The 18,728-nt window shown below is 49.6% G+C and overlaps 8 protein-coding genes across 8 annotated transcripts; 4 read left to right on the top strand and 4 right to left on the bottom strand.

Moving 5' to 3' along the window:
• Positions 1-585: 585 nt before the first annotated feature.
• On the bottom strand, positions 586-2,167 carry BU24DRAFT_410612 (mannose-6-phosphate isomeras-like protein; the record flags this gene model as incomplete). Its single annotated transcript, XM_033525999.1, has 5 exons — positions 586-1,562; positions 1,619-1,856; positions 1,913-2,001; positions 2,062-2,082; positions 2,137-2,167. 5 exons carry the CDS (start codon positions 2,165-2,167, stop codon positions 586-588), a joined length of 1,356 nt encoding a protein of 451 aa, XP_033383252.1.
• Positions 2,168-2,478: 311 nt separating this feature from the next.
• On the top strand, positions 2,479-3,472 carry BU24DRAFT_223776 (uncharacterized protein). The gene is made up of 3 exons (XM_033522088.1): positions 2,479-2,671; positions 3,108-3,407; positions 3,467-3,472. The coding sequence occupies exons 1-2, from the start codon at positions 2,561-2,563 to the stop codon at positions 3,315-3,317; spliced, it is 321 nt and encodes a 106-aa protein (XP_033383251.1). The 5' UTR covers positions 2,479-2,560; the 3' UTR covers positions 3,318-3,407; positions 3,467-3,472.
• On the top strand, positions 3,084-4,824 carry BU24DRAFT_423822 (uncharacterized protein; the record flags this gene model as incomplete). The annotated part of the gene is made up of 3 exons (XM_033528350.1): positions 3,084-3,407; positions 3,467-3,874; positions 4,174-4,824. Coding segments are annotated over exons 2-3 (740 nt in total), but the record flags the coding sequence as incomplete, so codon positions are not given.
• A 116-nt stretch (positions 4,825-4,940) lies between these two features.
• Positions 4,941-6,489, top strand: BU24DRAFT_393146 (uncharacterized protein). Its single transcript, XM_033525186.1, has 2 exons — positions 4,941-5,636; positions 5,726-6,489. Exons 1-2 carry the CDS (start codon positions 5,291-5,293, stop codon positions 6,181-6,183), a joined length of 804 nt encoding a protein of 267 aa, XP_033383249.1. The 5' UTR covers positions 4,941-5,290; the 3' UTR covers positions 6,184-6,489.
• Positions 6,490-6,963: 474 nt separating this feature from the next.
• Positions 6,964-8,216, bottom strand: BU24DRAFT_463652 (uncharacterized protein; the record flags this gene model as incomplete). Its single annotated transcript, XM_033532148.1, has 3 exons — positions 6,964-7,074; positions 7,134-7,717; positions 7,808-8,216. The coding sequence occupies 3 exons, from the start codon at positions 8,214-8,216 to the stop codon at positions 6,964-6,966; spliced, it is 1,104 nt and encodes a 367-aa protein (XP_033383248.1).
• Positions 8,217-8,844: 628 nt separating this feature from the next.
• On the bottom strand, positions 8,845-11,231 carry BU24DRAFT_371747 (uncharacterized protein). Its single transcript, XM_033524480.1, has 3 exons — positions 10,347-11,231; positions 9,456-9,645; positions 8,845-9,374 (listed from the first exon to the last, which is right to left on the bottom strand). Exons 1-3 carry the CDS (start codon positions 11,086-11,088, stop codon positions 8,957-8,959), a joined length of 1,350 nt encoding a protein of 449 aa, XP_033383247.1. The 5' UTR covers positions 11,089-11,231; the 3' UTR covers positions 8,845-8,956.
• Positions 11,232-12,797: 1,566 nt separating this feature from the next.
• Positions 12,798-17,137, top strand: BU24DRAFT_442121 (DUF221-domain-containing protein). The gene is made up of 2 exons (XM_033530503.1): positions 12,798-13,240; positions 13,292-17,137. Exons 1-2 carry the CDS (start codon positions 13,035-13,037, stop codon positions 16,764-16,766), a joined length of 3,681 nt encoding a protein of 1,226 aa, XP_033383246.1. The 5' UTR covers positions 12,798-13,034; the 3' UTR covers positions 16,767-17,137.
• BU24DRAFT_423814 (trimeric LpxA-like protein) lies at positions 17,109-18,433 on the bottom strand. Its single transcript, XM_033528349.1, has 3 exons — positions 18,274-18,433; positions 17,667-17,946; positions 17,109-17,581 (listed from the first exon to the last, which is right to left on the bottom strand). The coding sequence occupies exons 1-3, from the start codon at positions 18,325-18,327 to the stop codon at positions 17,271-17,273; spliced, it is 645 nt and encodes a 214-aa protein (XP_033383245.1). The 5' UTR covers positions 18,328-18,433; the 3' UTR covers positions 17,109-17,270.
• Positions 18,434-18,728: the final 295 nt, after the last annotated feature.

Genomic DNA, 18,728 nt, shown 5'->3' with positions numbered 1-18,728 from the left:
CATCTAAATGTATACATGTGTACTCCCGCATAATCCCTCCTTTATTCATGTATATGCCCACCTTTTTTTTCTCTTCATTCTAATCTTTCCTCTTCGTCGCCGAAACTGTAGATTTGCTTCCTCCTGCCACTTTATGGCTGTATTTTTGTCTTCTTCTTCTCCTTCTTTCTACCGTGTATATTCGGATGGATGGCCTTGCGAGATCCAACTTTTCACATCTCTTTGTCAATTATTTTTTGGTTTTGCTTTGCTTGTTTTTGCCAGATAGATGATATTACGGATATGTGTACGAAGCCCTACCTATAAAAACGCTTACCTTGTTACTCGTTGAGAACTATTGTTGATTGTGGGATTGTGTGCTACTGGAGCTTGAACTTTGCTACATCAATCACGTAATTTGGAAACGATGTACTTTGCAAAAGATGTATGCATTCGATTTTGTGTAAGAGATCCTGCCCTCTCTGATCGTGACTCGTAACGCTTGCTATGTTTTTCTTTCTTTCGTTCTTCAAGTATGTATCTAGTTATGCTCTGGCGCTCTCGCCCAATGCAACATAAACACAGTTCGCTCCCGCGTCGCTGCCATCATAGCTTCCCCTCGCTACCAAGCTCGCAGAAAGCCTTGAACGTAACGAGGCCCTCGCCGCCCTCGGCGTCCGTCTCGCTCTCGATGACCAGCTCGGCCGTAGCGCCGACGAAGAAGACGTAGCCCTCCTCGATCTTCTCCTTCTTGGGCCCCACGCTGATCGTGCCCTTGCCCTTTGTGCAGAGCACGATGCTGGGACCCTGGATGGGATCGAACGTGGCTTTCGCGCCGGTCTTGTTCAACGCGGTGCGCACGACGGCGAATTCGGGGATCGGCGGGTCGTACAGGATGCTGGAGGAGTTGGAGCTGTAGGCGGCGGCGGACAGCGTCGTGTAGGGGTAGTCGACGGGCGCCATCTTCTGCTCGCTGATGGGCGCGTACGAGTATGTCAGCATGCTCGTCAGGGTGTCGACGTCCTTGAACTTGGGCGTGAAACCCGCGCGCACCACGTTGTCCGAGGATGCCATGCACTCGATGATGTCGCCGGAGAGGTAAGCGTGGATGTCGTCCGCCTTGAGGAACATGGCCTCGCCGACCTCGAGCTTCACGTAGTTGAGGAAGAACTGCACGAACAGCCCGATGTCGTCGGGGAACTGGCTGTTGAGGCGGATGACGAGGTCGGCGAGCTCTTTGCCGTCGTTGGAGGGGCCGCCTTCGCCGGCGAATTGGGCGCCTTCTGAGTTTGCGGCCTCGAGGAGCTGTTTCGAGGCCGTGGCTAGGGCGTCTTTGTCGGTGTTCATGACCTTTGTGAAGATAGCCTGCAGTGCTTTCTTGTTCGCCGCGACGTCGGATTCGCTCGAGGATGTTTCCTTGCCAGATACGGCAGACTCGAATTTCGCGGCTTCGTCCTCTCCGACGAGGGATCGCAGTGAGGGTATGTTCTTCAGGAAATGCGTTATCTCGGCGAGCGGGCGGAAACCGCAAAGACCGTCGAACGGTGTGACCGCGATGGTCATTTCGGGCTTGTGGTTGTCATCTACGCAGCCGTATGTTAGCTCTGGGAGCTGTTCACTCTGACGGGCATATACCGACCGGGATAGTTCTTTGAGTCCCTCGCGTGCAGCTGCTCTGCAAGCTTCTTGTTGGGGTGTGCTTGGATACTCAGCGCCTTGTTGATCGAGAGCACCTTGAACAGGAAGGGGAGCCTGTTCTCGTATTTCTCGGCGATGTCTTTCGAAAGGAGCGCCTGGTTATCTTGTACGAGGTCTAGGAGCGTTCGCTGGGTCTCGAGGTCCTTGGAAGGGAGGGAGGGGTGAGTGCCCATCCATAACTATTGAAGCAGGTTAGCAAACAGAGCATACGCTGGGACCGTTAGGGCCAAGTCACCTCCGCATATGGCTTTTCCTCTTGGATCGAGAAATCAGAGGCGGTTGCAGCTGCAAACTTGGCTGCTGCTGAGGTCTTGCCAATCTTGCCTGGATCGCTTCAGCTTTCCATACTTTTTGTATGTTCGAACGTAGGAGAGGGGTACACACCCCAGTCGTAGCTATTCACGCCTAATTGTGTGTTAGTGAAGTGTCTTAGACATGTGAATTCCGCAGTTATCTTACCGCACTGGAGTCGAATCAATGGTACTTGCATCTTGAAGGTATTTGGAGAGGAAGAAGTGTATGTGACAAAAAGAAAGTAAGAGTTGTCCTTTAAGAAAGTCCGTATGTAACGCCCGCCCGCCTACTCGCCGCCCTCCCTTACATCCCGGTCGCCGTACCATTGGCGTCCGAATAAGCTCGAACCACTAACCACATGTGACGAAGCTTCCTCGCTACCATACAGCATCCCGCATCTGTGCAACCAGAGCTGCACTTCGTGACTTCCTTCCTTCCTTTGGTCGGAACCTAGAGTGCCAGAGTTCCTCCTTCCCAACAACCGAACTTTGCGCCTCCCCATGGATATATCGAGAGCATCCTCCACATTGTGGTAGATGAAAGTAGCAACAGCGAGGAATACAGGTGCAGTGGTCCTTGCCTCGTCACAATGGCAGCACGCAGTCGGCCCCGAGGTGGGCATATGAAGGAAGAGCTCGACGAGGAACGTTCTATCTGGAGTCAGATTCGTGATGACGCAAAACGCATCGATTCTCTTCTGGTAAGATAAAACATTCTCATACTTAAGTACTCTTTACTATGTACAATAATACGCGCTGGCGATATTCGATATCTCCTACACCGGAATCGACGAGTGGTGCCCCGCGGACCGTCGAGGAAGAGTTCCAGGAGCTATCCAATGTTGCGGCCCAGAATATTTATGCTCCGCGTACAACTCGTCGCCGGCGTGGACCAAGCGACTACACTGAGAAGTCAGCATCAGCCTCGAGTTCTCGTTTGTCTCCTCTCTCAAACCCTCCTAAGAATGATGACTACTCCCCACAAGATTCTGAAGAGGTCCAATATGAGGAAGTCGAGTCTGAGGAGGTCCAGTCCGAGAGAGGAATCTCCTCGGAGGGCAGTGCATTTGAGTCTCGAGGACCAGACGAATGGGACTTTCTCCAACACAGACAAACGCGTTATCTAATCAGACCAAGACAAGGGACGTGGAGATTGTGGCATCAAATACAACAATTGGCAAAAGACATGGATGCATTGTTGGTAAGAGTGATGGGACTGCTGACAAAATCTTATACTTGTCGGTACCGGGCGATGGGAGGCCTTCAACGTTACTTTTTTTGCGACCAACTCGACTTTCTCAATCAGGCGATGCGCTTACACTGCTCTACATTTACATGCTATTGTAAAACATTTCGAACTAACAACTCTACAGGCCCAATCAAACGCTGCTAGCAAGAAGATCGTTGATTTGACTGCGCAACAAGAGGCTCTTATCAGTATGTCCCTTTGATTGATACCTTTATTCTGGTCTGAGCTGTAATTGATCACTTTACAGAACGGGGTGAACCTTCCTCCGAGAGCGTCGATAAAGAGCTCGAGAAAAATCTCCGTGACAACATCCGCTTTACGGATCAGCTCGAGAAATATGGCGAAGAGATGTGCGAGAAAATGCAAATCCTCGAGGGTCTCCGAGGAGCTTCCGAACCGGCGCCGTCATCTGCCTCGCGCGCTACGTCTGTCGGGAAGTCGCAGCGCGATCGTCAATTCAAAAGAAAACCAACCGACGCTTTAGACGATAGGGATAGCGTGACTGATAGCCCAAGTGGCCATCCAAGCCCAAAGGTCATGGCTGGTGGTCCGAAAGATAGACTGAAGGCAATGTCCACAGGAAGTCGGGCTGGCTCGGTTCCTGCGGGACGAGAAGGTAGCGTGAAGGCAGAAGATGGCGACGACAATTTTAAGGGTAAGAGGACTCGCTCTTCTACAACATCTTCCAGACATTCTAGAAGTGGCGGCCGATGAAGGATAGTTCTCGGCGCTCGGAGTTTTATGGTCATGCGTTGCGGGCTTGATACCCCAAGGGTAGCTCTCTACCCAGTTTTTCAATACTTTCTAATTGATGCCCACAAGAAGTCCACCTCTCAACTTTCCTTGTACATCTCAATCTGGATTAGGATGTCCTTGCTATTTTCCATTTCTCGTCAAAAACCTTCCCAAATTTCTTACTAGACATTGTACATTCCAGCACTGACAATCGCTTAGGCGAGAAACACCGCCTCTCCGTGGGCACAGAGGTTCTTTACCGGAACAACAAGTCACGCTCTCTGGAGGGCGAAGGTATACTGTGCCGTGTCACGTCAGTCATCGGTGAGGGCAAGCAGCGGCGCTACGAAATCATCGATGCGGACCCGGATCCGCCTACGCCAGCCCAACCGTATCGAGCCTCAGTGAACCATCTTGTTGCCATCCCTCCAATCTCAGCAAACGTAACTCTACCTGATTTGGGTGTGGGGAAGCAGGTTCTTGCGCTCTATCCTGGAACCACCACTTTCTACAAGGCAGAAGTTGTCGTTGCATGGGCCATCAAGAAAAAGATCAAACAAGAAGAGCAAGAGGACGCCGACACCTTGGTTAGACTTCGTTTCGAGGGTGAAGATGAAGCGGATCGCGAAATGAGCGTCGAGAGGAGATATGTCCTACCGGATAAATGATTCCAGAGTTTGGACTATTGCTGGATATTTACTCATGGTGTTGTGGCGCTATCTAACAAACTGGCTCAGATTGGGGAGTAGGAGTTTTTCTGAACATTTAGGGATGATCCCCAACTGCAAAGCTAGATCAAACCATTCTTCCTATTCTTATCATACTCTCATTAGCATGCTCTACCTTTAACATAATACCCTGTGGTACACACCAGTGACCAGACTCTCTACGCCCTTGTTTGCCAAGATGTGGTTTTGGGAAGCTATACCCAATTGGAATAGCACTGATCGGGGGAGCATGCGGAGACGCAGACGGAGACATCCTCAATCACGAATACGCTCCTCGCAATTCACATACCCTCCCATAAGGCCACTACTCGCAAAGAAAATAGTATCGTAAGGCTGATCGCTTTGCTGGCGCTAACGCACGTATCAAAAGCCAAACGCCTCACCTCAATCTCCATCCGCAAGCGACGAAACGGACCTCCCAAATTCCATTACCAGAAAACCCGCGCGAAGTACTGCAGACTAGGGCCCTGCACCTCCCCCAGCGAAACCACCACCAGCACTGACAGCGCGCGACGCCGTCAACCCGCATATACACGACTCATATCCCGCCTTTCGCTCTCGTGCCCCACCGCCCTGCTTCCTGCTACCTGCTAAAAGGCTCGCGCGCTATGAACAACTTCTCTTCCTTCCTCGACACGTCGAACCCCATCTCCAACAACATGCCCAGACAACCGCCGACCCCCTCACCGCCTCAAAGCGGCGTACCGCCCCATTCGAATGGGATGGGAGGCCAGACCAATGGTGTACCTTTAGTGAATGGCCTTCCCAGCGGAGGCCAGCAGACAGACATGAATCATTTGTGGAATGTGGTGCAGCAACTCAGCCAGGTGTTGGAGGAGAATCGGCAGCAGACATTAGGGATAGTCAATGGAGTTCAAGCTATACAACAACGGGCATCGGAAGAAGGCGGTATTGGGAACATGAGCTTGAACCAGGTTAATGGAGAATTGAATGGTGAGACTCCCTGTCCCTCCCATAACACAATTACACGCATATACACATCACCATAGCATGCAGCAGCAGCAACTGACATACGTCCATAGCCGCATCAAGAACAGCAGAGATCCAAACCTTAAATACCCAACTATCGAGCGCCCAGACCCAGATCAACAGCCTCACCGACTCCAACAACGCCCTCACGAACCTCATCACAGACTACGAAAACGCAATCACAGTGCTGCTCGAGAAGCTCCGTCCCTACGCCTTCAACCAGACCCAGGCCATCCTGTCCCTGCACAAACACTACCAGGGCCTCCTCGAGCAGGAGCGCGCGACGTCCATGCAGGTCCGGCTGGAGCACGCGGAGTGGCAGGCCGGCCTCGGGAGGGTGGCAGAGTACGCCCGGCTGGCGTTGAAGGTGCAGAACGAGGACGAGATGCCGTATAAGAGGGAAATCAAGGAGTTGAAGGAGGAGAACCGCGTGCTTCGGAGATTGGCTGGCTGGGAGGCAAAAGCAGACGACAGCAGCGATGAGGAGGGGGAGGAAAACCGCATACAGTGATGGGTGGCTTGTGGGTGATGTCGAGGCTGTTGTTACACCTCGTGGGTTTGGATTTATTAAGCATAGCGAGGCGTTCATTGATCGTTCAACTGAAGAGGAATGCATGGCATTTTGTGGGTATATCTCACACTGCAAGTCATGGAAGAGTGGGATTGGTAATTAGAGTGAATATTGATAGCACGAAGGTAATCTACGACAAAGGATCACAGGATCCAAATACCCCAATGAGTACCTAAGTCATTACGCCTTGTAATCTCCTTGTCGAAACTTTTGTATCACGGTTCCGATTGCCGTGATATATCCTGGGTCATGATCGCAAGACAAATGAAAGAATAGTCTAAAGCAATCTGAACTCCGTCTAACAAGATGAACAGAAGAAGAATAAAGGAAGAGTCTTCAAAAACAAATCCGAATTCCATTCAACTAAAAGAAGAAAAAGAAGAGAAAAAGGAAATTGAAGAAGAAGTGTACCCTCGGGAGCATCAGGCGTGGATCTCTCACCAGAAACTAGCCCGCGCTTCACGTACGAGTACGAAAAGTATTCTAGGAAGCCAAACTTGCCATCTCGAGGTCCTGCTCAGTTTCCATGGCCGTCGTGTGTTTCCCGGATTCTGTAGTGTGAGAGGAGAGGGGGACGTAGACACGTCTGCCGTGGAGCTTGTCACTTGATATTGATGACTGGTCATTGCTCGTGAAGGCATCTTCGATCATGTCGTAGTAATGTCTTCGCCACTGGTCAGATTGCTACCAATTATGAAGGCGATGTCGCTCCTCATAGTCCTAATCCTCGCCCTCGTCGTCCGCGCCCTCGCCGGAGGTGTATTCACTGGTAGGTGAGGGCAGTGGGGTGTCCTCCGTGGTGCTCTCTTCATTGTTTTCTTCAATGACTCCCTTCATCGGTAGTACTATCGGAGAGGAATATCGAAATATTCATCGTCCATGTATCTAACCTCGACAGGGGTATTGCATGGAACTTTTTCCGGAAAAAAGGTACTTGATGGAAGGCCATTATCAGTATCCCGTTCAAGAATCTTAAGCCCGTTCCATACATGGGCGGTGTCCTCCACAACGTAGGAGTAGTCCAGGTTGTTTACACCGGCAACCACAGTACACCAAAGAGATTTGAATCGTTTTTTGACGCACTCTTCGTCTTGGCCAACGAAGGGGATAGGGCTGTGTAGGGAGGACAAGAACTGGTATACGCACTGTACAAAGCGGTCGTACAGTCTGAAGTCGGCTATTTTCCATCCTAGCTTGGTGAATGCCCGCTGGAACTGTACTCTGATGCCAGGTATCAACATGCTTTGGAGGCGGAGATATGCGTCTTGCTCTGCTCGCAATCTCCTGTTCATCCCCAAAACAAGCCGCGTCAGATGGTCCTTTGTGTTCAGCTCCTCTACCGTAGGAAAACTTTGGCACTCCACATATACATCTTCTAGGCCGTGTGCTTGTGCCTGGCGCATCGTAAGGATGAACAGTGTACGAGCAGCCTGTCGAGCACACTCCATCTCCATATAGTAATGCGGATTAATCCCTGAATGTGTAATGTCAGTATCAGTACTTCAAAGAACCCATTCAGCTTGAGCAAGGCTAAGTCCACCGCAGGAGTCGCACCGAGACTCACACTTCGTTTTTACACATGGGTATTCCTGTCCGAGCCTAAAGTCGACACGACTCAGACTACTGCAGAGAACTTTGCCACTCCTTCCAGATCGTTTGGCTCTGGCCCAGCAGAAAGTCTCAAGGGGTGAATATCGTTGCAAGACGATTTCTTCACCTTTTACTAGCAGCATGAAGCCATGCGCTCGATCTTGTTTGACATCGCAGTTAGCGATGAAGATGTCTCCAGGCCGCGGTTTCCCAAAAGGCCGAACACCGTTGTATTTCACATTATAGACGGTTTGGCGGTATCTAGCACTCGCGCGGCTTGATCTAGACCAAGCGTCGTCATATATAACGATTTGAAGAGGATCCTGTCTCTCTCCCGGGTAGACGCCATGGTTCGGAGTGTTTACAATGCGTGGGCCAGCCATTGTACAAAATGTGTTGAAGTCCCAATATAGTGTATGGTCAACTCCCTATATCCTTCGGAGCAAGACGACAACGCGTTAAGGCGGTCAAAAGTTATAAATGATTTCACACCAGTGTGATACCACGAGATAACTGACGGCCAAAGCCGAACACCTTCAGTCGTTGCAGTTAGCGAGACATTCTGAACAACATAGCGGAAGCAGGTGTAATTCGTGGGTACCGGTACATACCTGGCTACTCAATGGCAAATGCCTCCAATAGTCATGTATCCGGGTACATTTGTGATGATGAATCGGTTGGTGAGGGAGGCAAAAACCATGCGGAGCGTTGAGGAGTGGAAGTGGTCTCAAATATAAATGCACCAAGGGATATGGGGCCAAGAATGATGGGGCCGGTCAAGATGAGATTTGTCTTAACCGGTGCTTGAGATAATTGAAAGTGCCAGGGAAATCCGATACTGGAAATGTTGTGAATGGTACAGTTCGGATATACAGACCCCATTCCATGGTTACTTCCAGAGCGGAAATTGCACCTGCAGCACCCGTTTTGGCAAGTACGAGGCCAAGATGGCACTGAAATGGCAATTTGCAATAGAACATGTTCGAATAAAACTGTTGAACTCTTTGGTCACTCTGCTCTTTCGTCATTGGTAATAGAAGCAATAATTCAGCTACCAGATGTTGGGTATTGTAGAGCGAATGATATAGCAAACTCCTTGACCCCATAACTCCAGCACACCCGTTCACCAGCCCTCCAAGATTTTGTTTAGTTTGACCTGACTGTTCTGTTCGTGCATCTCATCGTCCACTCCATGGTCTGCACTCGCCGGAACTTGAATATCTCCGTACTTTTCACTAACTCTTCCGGCAACTCTGATTGCTAGGGTGCGAGCTTTGGTCAATTCTGTAGCTATCGGTGCGTCTCGGCTGACCAGATTTGGCTGAATATTCTCTTGTGGTCTGCGGTAGGGCTCCAGTAGTGAAAGAAGAGTCTTGTAAGTGGCAAGCTTTTGCTGGAGAAGTAGTCTTTTTGCCGAAAGGTCCTGAAGACGAACCACTGACGTAATGTAATCATCTTGGGAAACCTCGTCATCTGTATTGAGCGATGGACTTGGCGGCTCCGTAGAAGTATCCCATGTTACAGGAAGTTTTGCAATGTGCCTGCCTGACGTTAGTTCCACTCGATATGACTCTGACCCTGAGCCCATTAGGGTAAGTACGCGGTCACGATGAGTGACTTACTTGTCGAGCGTCAAGTTATCGGTCTGGTAAAGGACGCTTCGTTCCCCCATATTCTCCTCTGTACCATCGGGTTGTGATTCTAGCGATGGGGCTCCAGCCTCCCAGTACAGAAGATCAATCTGTTCGACCACATGATCTGTCATTTGCCTACTATGGACTAGTCTTCCGTGTCTTCTCACGTCCCGATTAACTGGTCCTAGTCAGCAGAGTGGATGAGGAAGAATATAATCGGATCCCCAAAATCGGATCCCAATGCTTGTACACGACACCCGATACTGGAATTTAAAAAGCCTAACCTTTGAGCAAGACATCTGCAAGCACTTTGCTCTGTACTCCTGCGCGATCGGCGATCGCGAGTAGCCTGTTCGAAGGCGTGATGCCTTTTGCCAATATCTGTTTTTGTTGGCGCAGGAACTGCTGTTTGCGTTCCACGACCGTGGATTGAGACATATCGACTTCCCCTTATTTCGGTATGATGCCTCCTGGCAGTTATCAAAGATATGATACCATCAAGGTTGTAATCCGGGTGCATTCATAGCCCGCCTCAGGTCGCCAGTGAATTGAGGTTAGCGCGTGTTTAGCGCGTCACGGGTGCACGTGATTCGCTCACTCACTCAAGCTGGTCGCGGGCATCCAGGAAAAGATTTCTAATCCTAGAGACTGTTTACTTGTATCATATTCTATTGGCAATATATCAAATTATCGTACTGAGTTGATAACAAAGAAAGGTACTCCACCTAGTCTAAGGAGGATAAAAATTACATACAATGGTATCAGAAATAAGAAACGAAATGTAACTGGAGACATAGTTCATAGATTAATCGCCACCGCCGTTACTCCTTTCCCCAGCCCTTTGGCGCTTCTTCTTCAATACGACGACCAATGTCATACAAGCCACGAAGCCATCAATCTCCTCCTCATTCACCACGAAAGTTCCGCCAGTAACGAAGCTTCCCCACCATTTCTGTGCATATTTTCCCACTTCAACCTTCCTCTGGTTGTCTCCCGAACCGAAAACTCTGTACAGTGTCATGTTGTTCGAATTCCAAAGGCGGTCCATCTGCCAGATGAAAGGGACTGAGTTGATGGTGAAGGATTCGGTTCGCAAGCCCCAGGTCTTGTTGTTCAGAGATATTGTGTGTGAGGCATGTGTAGAGTCCTCCGGGAATTTGAGAGTAGCCTCGCGGACTGATGTCCAAGGGTGACTCCAGTCGGCCAACTTGTTGCCTTGGTCGTCGAGAACATCGTAGCTCAAGCCCAGCCAGTGGTTGCGGTGGGCAGTGTAGATTGGCGTGAATGAGTGGTCTTTGAGAGTCTTCTTGACTTCGTCTTTGTATGCATTCGAAAAGCCGGTATATGGAGTACTCATGTCTTTCGTCAGATCGAGTATTTTGATTTCTTTTGTGAGCAGCCTATGAGGTGTGATCCAGTACACATTTGTGGGGACGAAGGTCCTGGAGTCTAGAGGCAGGTTGGCAGTTGCGGTATCCTGTGGTTGGGCGACCCAGTCATCATCATCCCCTGGAGAAGATTTGTGTGGGCTGGTATCTTTGTGTAGATTGGAACGATGTCGAACGAGATTACCGTCGTGCGTACCCCGGCTCATGTCCTGTAGGGCTACTGCCGTAGACATTGTGCGCAGCGTATGTGGGTATATATGTATCAATTTGGACGGTAGAGGTCAGTGAAGGTGAGTATAATGTGTCCAAGAATCGACTGAAGTATGTCAAGATCAGATGCAAGATTATATGGGATTTCGCGACGTTTAAATGCTCCAGAAAGCAATAAGAAAGAAACAGCATAGAGTCTCAATCAGCCTTACGCCATTCACTAAAGCTCTATTGCTACCAGTTGAATTGAAGAGATCTGGAAAGATGTAGATCAGTGGCTGCAACTTGTGATGTGATTGGCTGATCTCGTTAAGTCTTTTGAACGGATCTTCGTACTGCTCGCTTTGGGGTTTCCATCAAGATAGCACCGCCTCGTTTGGCGTATCAGGCTGCAAACCAAGGCCCACACAGCCTTAGAGTCGTGCATCACATGTTTCGCTCAGACAAACACGCTTTTGGTAGTACGCATCTACTGCGAAATGGTTCACAATTGAATGTTAGTCCCGATTGCATGTATGTACATCTTTCGTTGCTGTGTATACTCTTCCCATGTGTGTTGGTTACCAAGTGGAAGCCCGGTCCTTGTGCAAGTCAGCTAAACTCAATTGGGAAGACTGTCAAAATCAAGGTCATGCATCCCCTTTATCTTGATTCCCTTCGTCAAATCCCCCTCTCCATTATCAGGATGCAAGGTTTGTGAAGCAAGCCTTTTATTATTGAGGCTCTACCTGGTAAGCACCCAACGATGGGGTTATGCCTTGTTGATATCATCGACGTCTATAACGCCGGTGCCGTGGTATCTCAGTTCGCAAAGATTTAGGCTCAGAGCACTCTTCCTTGTACCCTGCTTTCCCAGATCGTGGAAATCCGATTAGTCGGCAATCTGGAGTACAATGTAATGCGTAGAGGTGATGCAATGTGAATGGAAGTTATTTAAGCATCGACAGGTAGGAGATACAATCGCTTGGCAATTGAATTCATGAGGATGAATGCCCAGATACGAGCCGACTAACCGATTTCAACACGGCGTAATGAATGATCGTTGGTCTGCGTGGGAGGACCAAGAACGTAGGAGGTGAGATGTGGGGGAGAAGGATGCCGTCATACGTGAGCCGTTTTCTCCGTGTTCTCCACATACCTCTTAGGATCTTAGATCCATCTCAGGACGGTTCCACTGCAGCGTGATTGTATTGATTCCTTGTGTCAATCATATGTAAGTTACCGAAACAATGAGATCTGATGCTGATGACATCAAAGAGGATGATGGTAACTAAGGTGTTTGAGCTCTTTGATCGCGTGGCAATATTGTAACAACAACATTGTGGTATTATTCCTTTCTCTATTCTCTTTTTATATTTTCCTGTTTCCCTAGGCCAGGAACCAACCAAGTTTTGTTACTGTAATTAGTCGCAATCAGCAGAAGCGCTTTGAAAAGAATTCAGGTCCGCGGATGAAGAGATAAGTGGTTGATTGACGGTGTCATGTTGGCGCTGTCGTAGAGTCGGATGGACCAATGAATGGCCCGATTGTCGTTTGGCAATTGCCTGGCGCTTGCTGGAATGGCCAGGGGATGACGCAAATGGCGCCTTCACTGTCCTGCCAAGGCCCTCGTCACCAACAACGCGCCCTTACTTTACCTTGTCGTGAAACAACTTCACCAATGCCTTCCTCTCTTTGCTTTTATTCTCTCTCTCCCATTGTTCTCGATACCTCCTTCTAAATCCCCTCAAAACCCTCCCCCCCTCCCCCCAAGCCACGCTCCTCCCGGTACACAACAACTCAACTTTCTGCTCGTGTGCCACCCGCCGAACCTCCTCCCTTAGTATCGAGACCTACTCCAACCGATGGCCACAACCACTCAGTGACACCTCGTGGCGACCTCACAGCAATTACATATTCCTTTGTTTCTTCATAAATCCACTCCCCAACAAGTCAGTTGCTCTAGCTATTGGACCGAAAATACAACGCCATGTCGGGCAATACTACGCAGGGTGCTGCCCTCACCCGTGACAACCAAAGCATCGAGAACTTCGCTGCCTCTATTGCAACCGGTGCAGTCATTTTTGGTATACAAATGGTGGCCTTTCTGATTCTCAGTGGCAATTGGAAAATCACTAGATCAGCCCAAAGTAAAGAAAACCCAACGGAACGACAGAGTCTCTTCCACAAGATCTAGTAGGTTCCCCCCTCAACAACCCCCTGCTGAATTGACACTAATGCAAATAGTTACTACAAGACTGCCTTCGTACCCAAGCGCAAACGTATCCAGGAGCCTACAACTGCTATCGAATCTATCAAAAAGGTTTTTACCATCACCGATCGGGAGCTTATTCGTGTCGCTGGTGTCGACGGCTACTTATTCCTGGAATACCTACAACTACTTCTCAGGATATTCATCCCACTAGGTTTCGTCATTTTACCTATTTTACTTCCTGTCAATCATATTGGTGCTGTGCCTGGCGTATCCGGACTGGACTCTTTTGCCTGGCCCAATGTTGCCGTGCCTTCAAAAGTCAGGCGGCTTTGGGCGCACTGTATTCTGGCTGTCGTTGTCATCGTTTGGGTCTGTTATAACGCCTTTCAGGCGCTGAGGAAATTCGTACGGTTGCGCCAAACGGTCCTGACCACGCCCGAGCACCGCATTCGGGCCTCAGCAACGACTATCTTGGTTCAGAGCATCCCTCGAAAGTGGCTCACGGTTGCCGCTCTTGACGCTTTGTATGATGTCTTCCCAGGCGGTATCAAAGACATCTGGATTAACCGGAATTATGATGACCTTCAGGAGAAGGTGAATCGCAGGACGAAGATTGCTCGCGCCCTCGAGGCCGCCGAAACTGATCTAGTCATTCAATGCGTGAAGAAGCACAAGAAGCTCGAAGAAAAGAGGCTGAAAGAAGCTGGCATGAAGAAGTCTAGAGCCGAGAAAAAGCAGGAAGAAGATGCACACAATGCGCAGATTGCACAGGCTCCACTAGAGGAGGGAGTCAGTTCTGGTAATCCTCATCAAATTGAGCAAACACTTCAGCAGGTCCTTAACGATGATTCGTCATCATCATCGTCATCATCCCGCTCCTCTTCACCGGACTCTCGACGTAAGCGGTCTAAATTGCCAATCCCTATCCTCGGAGATGGTATCCAGGTAGTTGGTGACGGCTTTCGAGACGTAGGTAAAATGGGCCAGAAGATGGTTGGAGGCTTCAAGGGAGCTTTCGGTGGAAAACGTGAGCACGAACGTGATCGTCACCATCGCCCGGCTCAGCCAGATAGCCCAGCCCAGTTCGATGGTCCCGATGACAGGCCTCTCTCTTCCCCGACTTCCCCAAAGGATTTTGATAGGAGACCAGATAGTACGGACACTTATACGCCTTTGCACGAACCTAGCAAAGAGATGCTCGAAGCGGAACTTACGAACTCGGCGCCGAACTCTCCTCAGTCGGTAGGCAAAGCAGTGAAACCTACTGCATCAACCTCGAAGACCAACCCTCTACAAATCATAAAGAACTCGCCGATCAATCCTCTCAGGCGGATGAGTGATTTTGCCAGTCCCCAGCCATTCAGAGCCGAGGGTGAGGAATTTCCATTGGAAGTCACGGGTGGAGATAAGCGCAAGTATGATTTTGCTGGAGTGTACCGTGGTGATCTCGGAGACGAGGACGACCAGGATGCCCTCTGGAGGAAGTACATCAAACCCAAAGACAGGCAAACCATGCGGGTTCCTCTTTTCAACAAATCTTGGTGGCCATCGCTTCCACTCATTGGCAAGAAGGTTGACACAATCTATTATTGTCGCAAGGAGCTTGCCCGCCTGAACCACGAAATTGCCGAGGACCAAGCACACCCCGAGAACTTCCCACTCATGAACTCTGCCTTTATTCAGTTCAACCACCAAGTTGCAGCGCATATGGCTTGCCAATCACTCAGTCATCATATTCCCCGCCATATGACTCCCCGAACCGTCGAGGTCAACCCCAACTACGTCCTCTGGGACAATCTGTCGATGAAATGGTACATGCGTTATGTAAGGTTCTTCAGCGTCATCGTTGTGATTGTGGGCCTGATCATCTTCTGGGGTATTCCCGTCTCGTTCACTGGTGCATTGTCTCAAGTCCACACATTGACGCAAACTTTGCCATGGCTTAAGTGGCTCGAGGATCTGCCCGAATGGCTATTGAGTTTTATCCAGGGTGTATTGCCACCTGCACTGCTCGCGGTCTTGTTCGTCCTACTGCCAATCATCCTCCGCTTCCTTGCTGAAGTCACTGGAGTAGTCACAGCAGGCGAGCGAGAGCTTCTGGTCCAAAATTTCTACTTCGCATTCGTCTTCATCCAGTTGTTCCTAGTCGTATCCATCTCCACCGGTCTCACGACAGCGATTGAACGGTTGAGTAAAGATCCGCTCGGAGTGCCACAGACTCTAGCTCAGACTCTTCCCAGGGCAGCAAATTACTTCTACTCGTACATGATTCTGCAGGCTTTCAGTATCAGTTCAGGTACTCTACTGCAAGTCGGATCTGTTTTCATTCTACTTTTCAGCCGTTTCCTCGACACGACTCCCCGCGAGAAGGTTTCCAGGGTTTTGAGCAGACCAGGGATTAACTGGGGTAATATGATACCGGTCTACACCAATTTTGGTGCCATCGGTATCATTTATTCCGTCATATCTCCCTTCATTACGATCATGATGTTGATCACTTTCAGCTTGTTCTGGTTCACATATCGCTACCAGATGATCTATGTCTCTTATGCCAAGGCTGAGACAAATGGCTTGATATTCCCCAAAGCCATCAACCAACTCTTCACGGGTCTATACTTCCTCGAGTTGTGCCTCATTGGCCTCTTCTTCCTTCAAAAAGATGGCAGGGGCAATGTAACCTCATTTCCCCAGGCTATCATCATGATCATTGTACTCGCCTTCACAGCCATCTTCCAGGTTCTCTTGAATCAAGCCTTTGGAACTTTGTTCAAATATCTTCCAATCACATTTGAAGACGAGGCTGTCCAGAGGGATGAAGAATTCCAGCGTGCCCAGGCCAGTCGTTGGAGACAGACTGATGATGAGGAGCATCGATCTCTTACTTCGGAACTAGAGGATAAGGAGCGAGAGGAAAGGCGCGAAAGCCGCAGGCTAGAGGAAGATGATAAGCAAAATCATCGCGCCTCAAGATCTTACAACGCGCACGAGTCCATTGAAATGAAAGAAATCGAGGAAGGCCATGCCAGTGCTGGTCGATCACGACGGAAGTCATCATGGGCGGATCGTTCGCGATCACGATCGCAGTCTCAATCCCACCATCACAAAAAGAAGTCCTGGAAGAAGGAGAATCCTCTGGATAAGCTCACTGAGGTTATGAGGGGGGGAATAGAGGATGTTACCAGGCCGGTACGCGACATTGAAGCTCAAATCTTGCCCTCGACCAATCTTTTCGACGATATTGATGGTACTCTCGAAGACATCGAGCCGGAGTCGAGACAGAAGCTCATCAAGCGTTCTTTCCAGCATCCTGCTACACGTGCTATTCAGCCAGCCATCTGGATCCCTCATGACGAACTGGGTATCGCTAAGGACGAAATCCAGCGCACTGGACAGCGTACTGACAAGGTGTGGATCACTAGCGTGAACGCCCGCATTGATGCCAGCGGGAACGTCATGTACAAGGGTCTTCCACCTGATCGTGACCCGTTCGAGAATATTGAAGTCTAAGCGGTGCAAAGATTCAACTTCTCACTGTGCTTTCATGTTGCATATCGTCATGTGCAAGCCTCTTGGTTTCCTTTATATCTTTTTCTCCTTTACTTGTATGTTTCTTTGTTTCAATCATTGTACCGGGAAATGTCATGGGCCGGTACTCTTTCTTACTTTTCCCTTATTGCATATCTGCATAGCGCTGCACGCCGATTGGAGGATTATGAACAGTTTCAGTTAACATGGCGGACTGTAATCAAGTGCCGATACCCCTTCTGATAGCGTTTCCATTCCATTTCTCCTCCTGAGTTCGGTCCCAGCCGGATCGTTACTGCATTGCCAGACAGTACATAATGAATTGATGTACAATTACGAAATAGATTAATTCTATGCATGGATATCATAATAGTTCTCGAAAACATAATCGCCAACAGTGAAAAACTGATTCTTCATCATCCCATGCAAACATGTCCCCGTGTCACCCCCAATCGCAATGACAATGCTGCGCTCGCCTGTTGCTCGCTACTTGATACTCCTAACCAGCTCCCTCAAATCGCCTCCCTCGACCCAACTCTTCTCTCCTCCTCCACCGACACCGAGACCCCCTCCTGCCCCGCCACCACTGACACCCCAACCCTCGCCGACCTCCCCTATGACCTTTGCAGGCCGGCCGCCCACTACAGATCCCGACGGAATGACCATCTGCGCTGGCACGACGCTGTTGGGCAAGATCTTGACGTTCTCCTTGATGATGGCGAAGGGATGGATGACCGTGTTCGCGCCGACATGGACATGCGAACTTATTGATATTGCCGAGATTGTCGAATTAGGACCTGTTTTGATTTTATGTCAGCTACGGCTCCTACTACCCTCCGCCAGAATAATTCCGCAGGTCCCAGTCGGGAGCAAGAAACATACCAATAAACACATTATCCCCAATCTTCATAGGATAATAATGCACCTGCCCGCGACTGATCCTGGACGGGGGCTTGATGACGCTGCCCGTGCTGACGACCGTACATCGCCCTATAGAGATGGATGTCGGTGTGACTTCCTTGCCCGACGACGAGGGCACGCTGCGCGTTGGGTGCAGGTCGCCCCGGAGGTGCACGTCGGCCATGATTACTGTGCGGCCGCCCAGCGTTATGTTGGCGGTGCCTGTGATGGCGGAGCGGCGGCTGACTTTGTTGCCTGAGTCCTGGGGGTGGGTGTGTTAGAGGGGGTGGAGATGGACTTTGGTTGGAATTATTCGGTGGGGAGAGGGTATGGATTCAGTGCTGATTGATTGATGGAGGTGCAAGATATTTCGAAGTATTATCAGGAAGTCATGCCATGAAAGTCGAGATAATAGGATCAGGTGAAGATCCAAATCATAACGAGGCAATGTCCCATCAGTGTTACATGGGGAAGCAACATGAAGGAAGGGTATGAGCCAACAACCCGAAGTATAAAAAAGAAAAATGATATAAACAAAGTCTTAACAGGACTTGACCTGATGGAAGTATAGAAATGCAAAGCAACATACCGTCTCAATGTACTCCCCCTTCGGCGCCGGCTTCCTCGCCGTAGGTCGCGACATGATGATTATCCCTCTTCAAATACCAGTATCCAGCTCGTCGAATAATTCAAATCGTTGGAACTTCTTTCTGGCTCCTCTTCTTCCACATCCCACTTTGATAGTCGAGTTTGGGAGTAGGGGAAGTTGATGTTGAACTAGCGGCCCCGATGCGGTAAGTTTGGTGTGCACTGGCCATATTTGACACGTGACTCTACTACATCCAGAAGAACGTCTTTACTTGGAGTGAGATACATGTTGTCATCACTGACTACTGGTTATTTTCGCCTAAAGGCTCTTACAAATATCCAGACTGTCACTCAAGCGTTCAATTCGGTCAGTCCTAGAGTATGGGGTTCGTGGAGTGGTTCCATGGACTGTACTAACCGCTTTGGACCGAAGCACCCAAGAATCTTGAACGTGAG

Source organism: Aaosphaeria arxii (genome assembly GCF_010015735.1).
Source record: "Aaosphaeria arxii CBS 175.79 unplaced genomic scaffold BU24scaffold_5, whole genome shotgun sequence".
In the NCBI taxonomy this organism is placed as follows: Eukaryota; Fungi; Ascomycota; class Dothideomycetes; order Pleosporales; genus Aaosphaeria; species Aaosphaeria arxii.
The sequence above is the reverse complement of the archived record's forward strand: the minus strand, read 5'-3'. Positions and strand labels throughout refer to the sequence as shown.

What these genes read in the sequence shown, in the direction of transcription:
- BU24DRAFT_223776 (XM_033522088.1), top strand. Translation starts at nt 2,561, where the DNA reads ATGGCAGCACGCAGTCGGCCCCGAGGTGGGCATATGAAGGAAGAGCTC. An exon ending in AACGCATCGATTCTCTTCTG is followed by an intron (nt 2,672 to 3,107) that starts GTAAGATAAAAC and finishes AATCAGACCAAG; the next exon opens with ACAAGGGACGTGGAGATTGT.
- BU24DRAFT_371747 (XM_033524480.1), bottom strand. Translation starts at nt 11,088, where the DNA reads ATGTCTACGGCAGTAGCCCTACAGGACATGAGCCGGGGTACGCACGAC. An exon ending in GATTGATGGCTTCGTGGCTT is followed by an intron (nt 9,646 to 10,346) that starts GTATGACATTGG and finishes GACTAGGACCAG; the next exon opens with TTAATCGGGACGTGAGAAGA. An exon ending in GATAACTTGACGCTCGACAA is followed by an intron (nt 9,375 to 9,455) that starts GTAAGTCACTCA and finishes AACGTCAGGCAG; the next exon opens with GCACATTGCAAAACTTCCTG.
- BU24DRAFT_442121 (XM_033530503.1), top strand. Translation starts at nt 13,035, where the DNA reads ATGTCGGGCAATACTACGCAGGGTGCTGCCCTCACCCGTGACAACCAA. An exon ending in AGTCTCTTCCACAAGATCTA is followed by an intron (nt 13,241 to 13,291) that starts GTAGGTTCCCCC and finishes TAATGCAAATAG; the next exon opens with TTACTACAAGACTGCCTTCG.
- BU24DRAFT_423814 (XM_033528349.1), bottom strand. Translation starts at nt 18,327, where the DNA reads ATGTCGCGACCTACGGCGAGGAAGCCGGCGCCGAAGGGGGAGTACATT. An exon ending in AGGGGGAGTACATTGAGACG is followed by an intron (nt 17,947 to 18,273) that starts GTATGTTGCTTT and finishes ACCCACCCCCAG; the next exon opens with GACTCAGGCAACAAAGTCAG. An exon ending in TGGGGATAATGTGTTTATTG is followed by an intron (nt 17,582 to 17,666) that starts GTATGTTTCTTG and finishes AAATCAAAACAG; the next exon opens with GTCCTAATTCGACAATCTCG.
- BU24DRAFT_393146 (XM_033525186.1), top strand. Translation starts at nt 5,291, where the DNA reads ATGAACAACTTCTCTTCCTTCCTCGACACGTCGAACCCCATCTCCAAC. An exon ending in GGTTAATGGAGAATTGAATG is followed by an intron (nt 5,637 to 5,725) that starts GTGAGACTCCCT and finishes ATACGTCCATAG; the next exon opens with CCGCATCAAGAACAGCAGAG.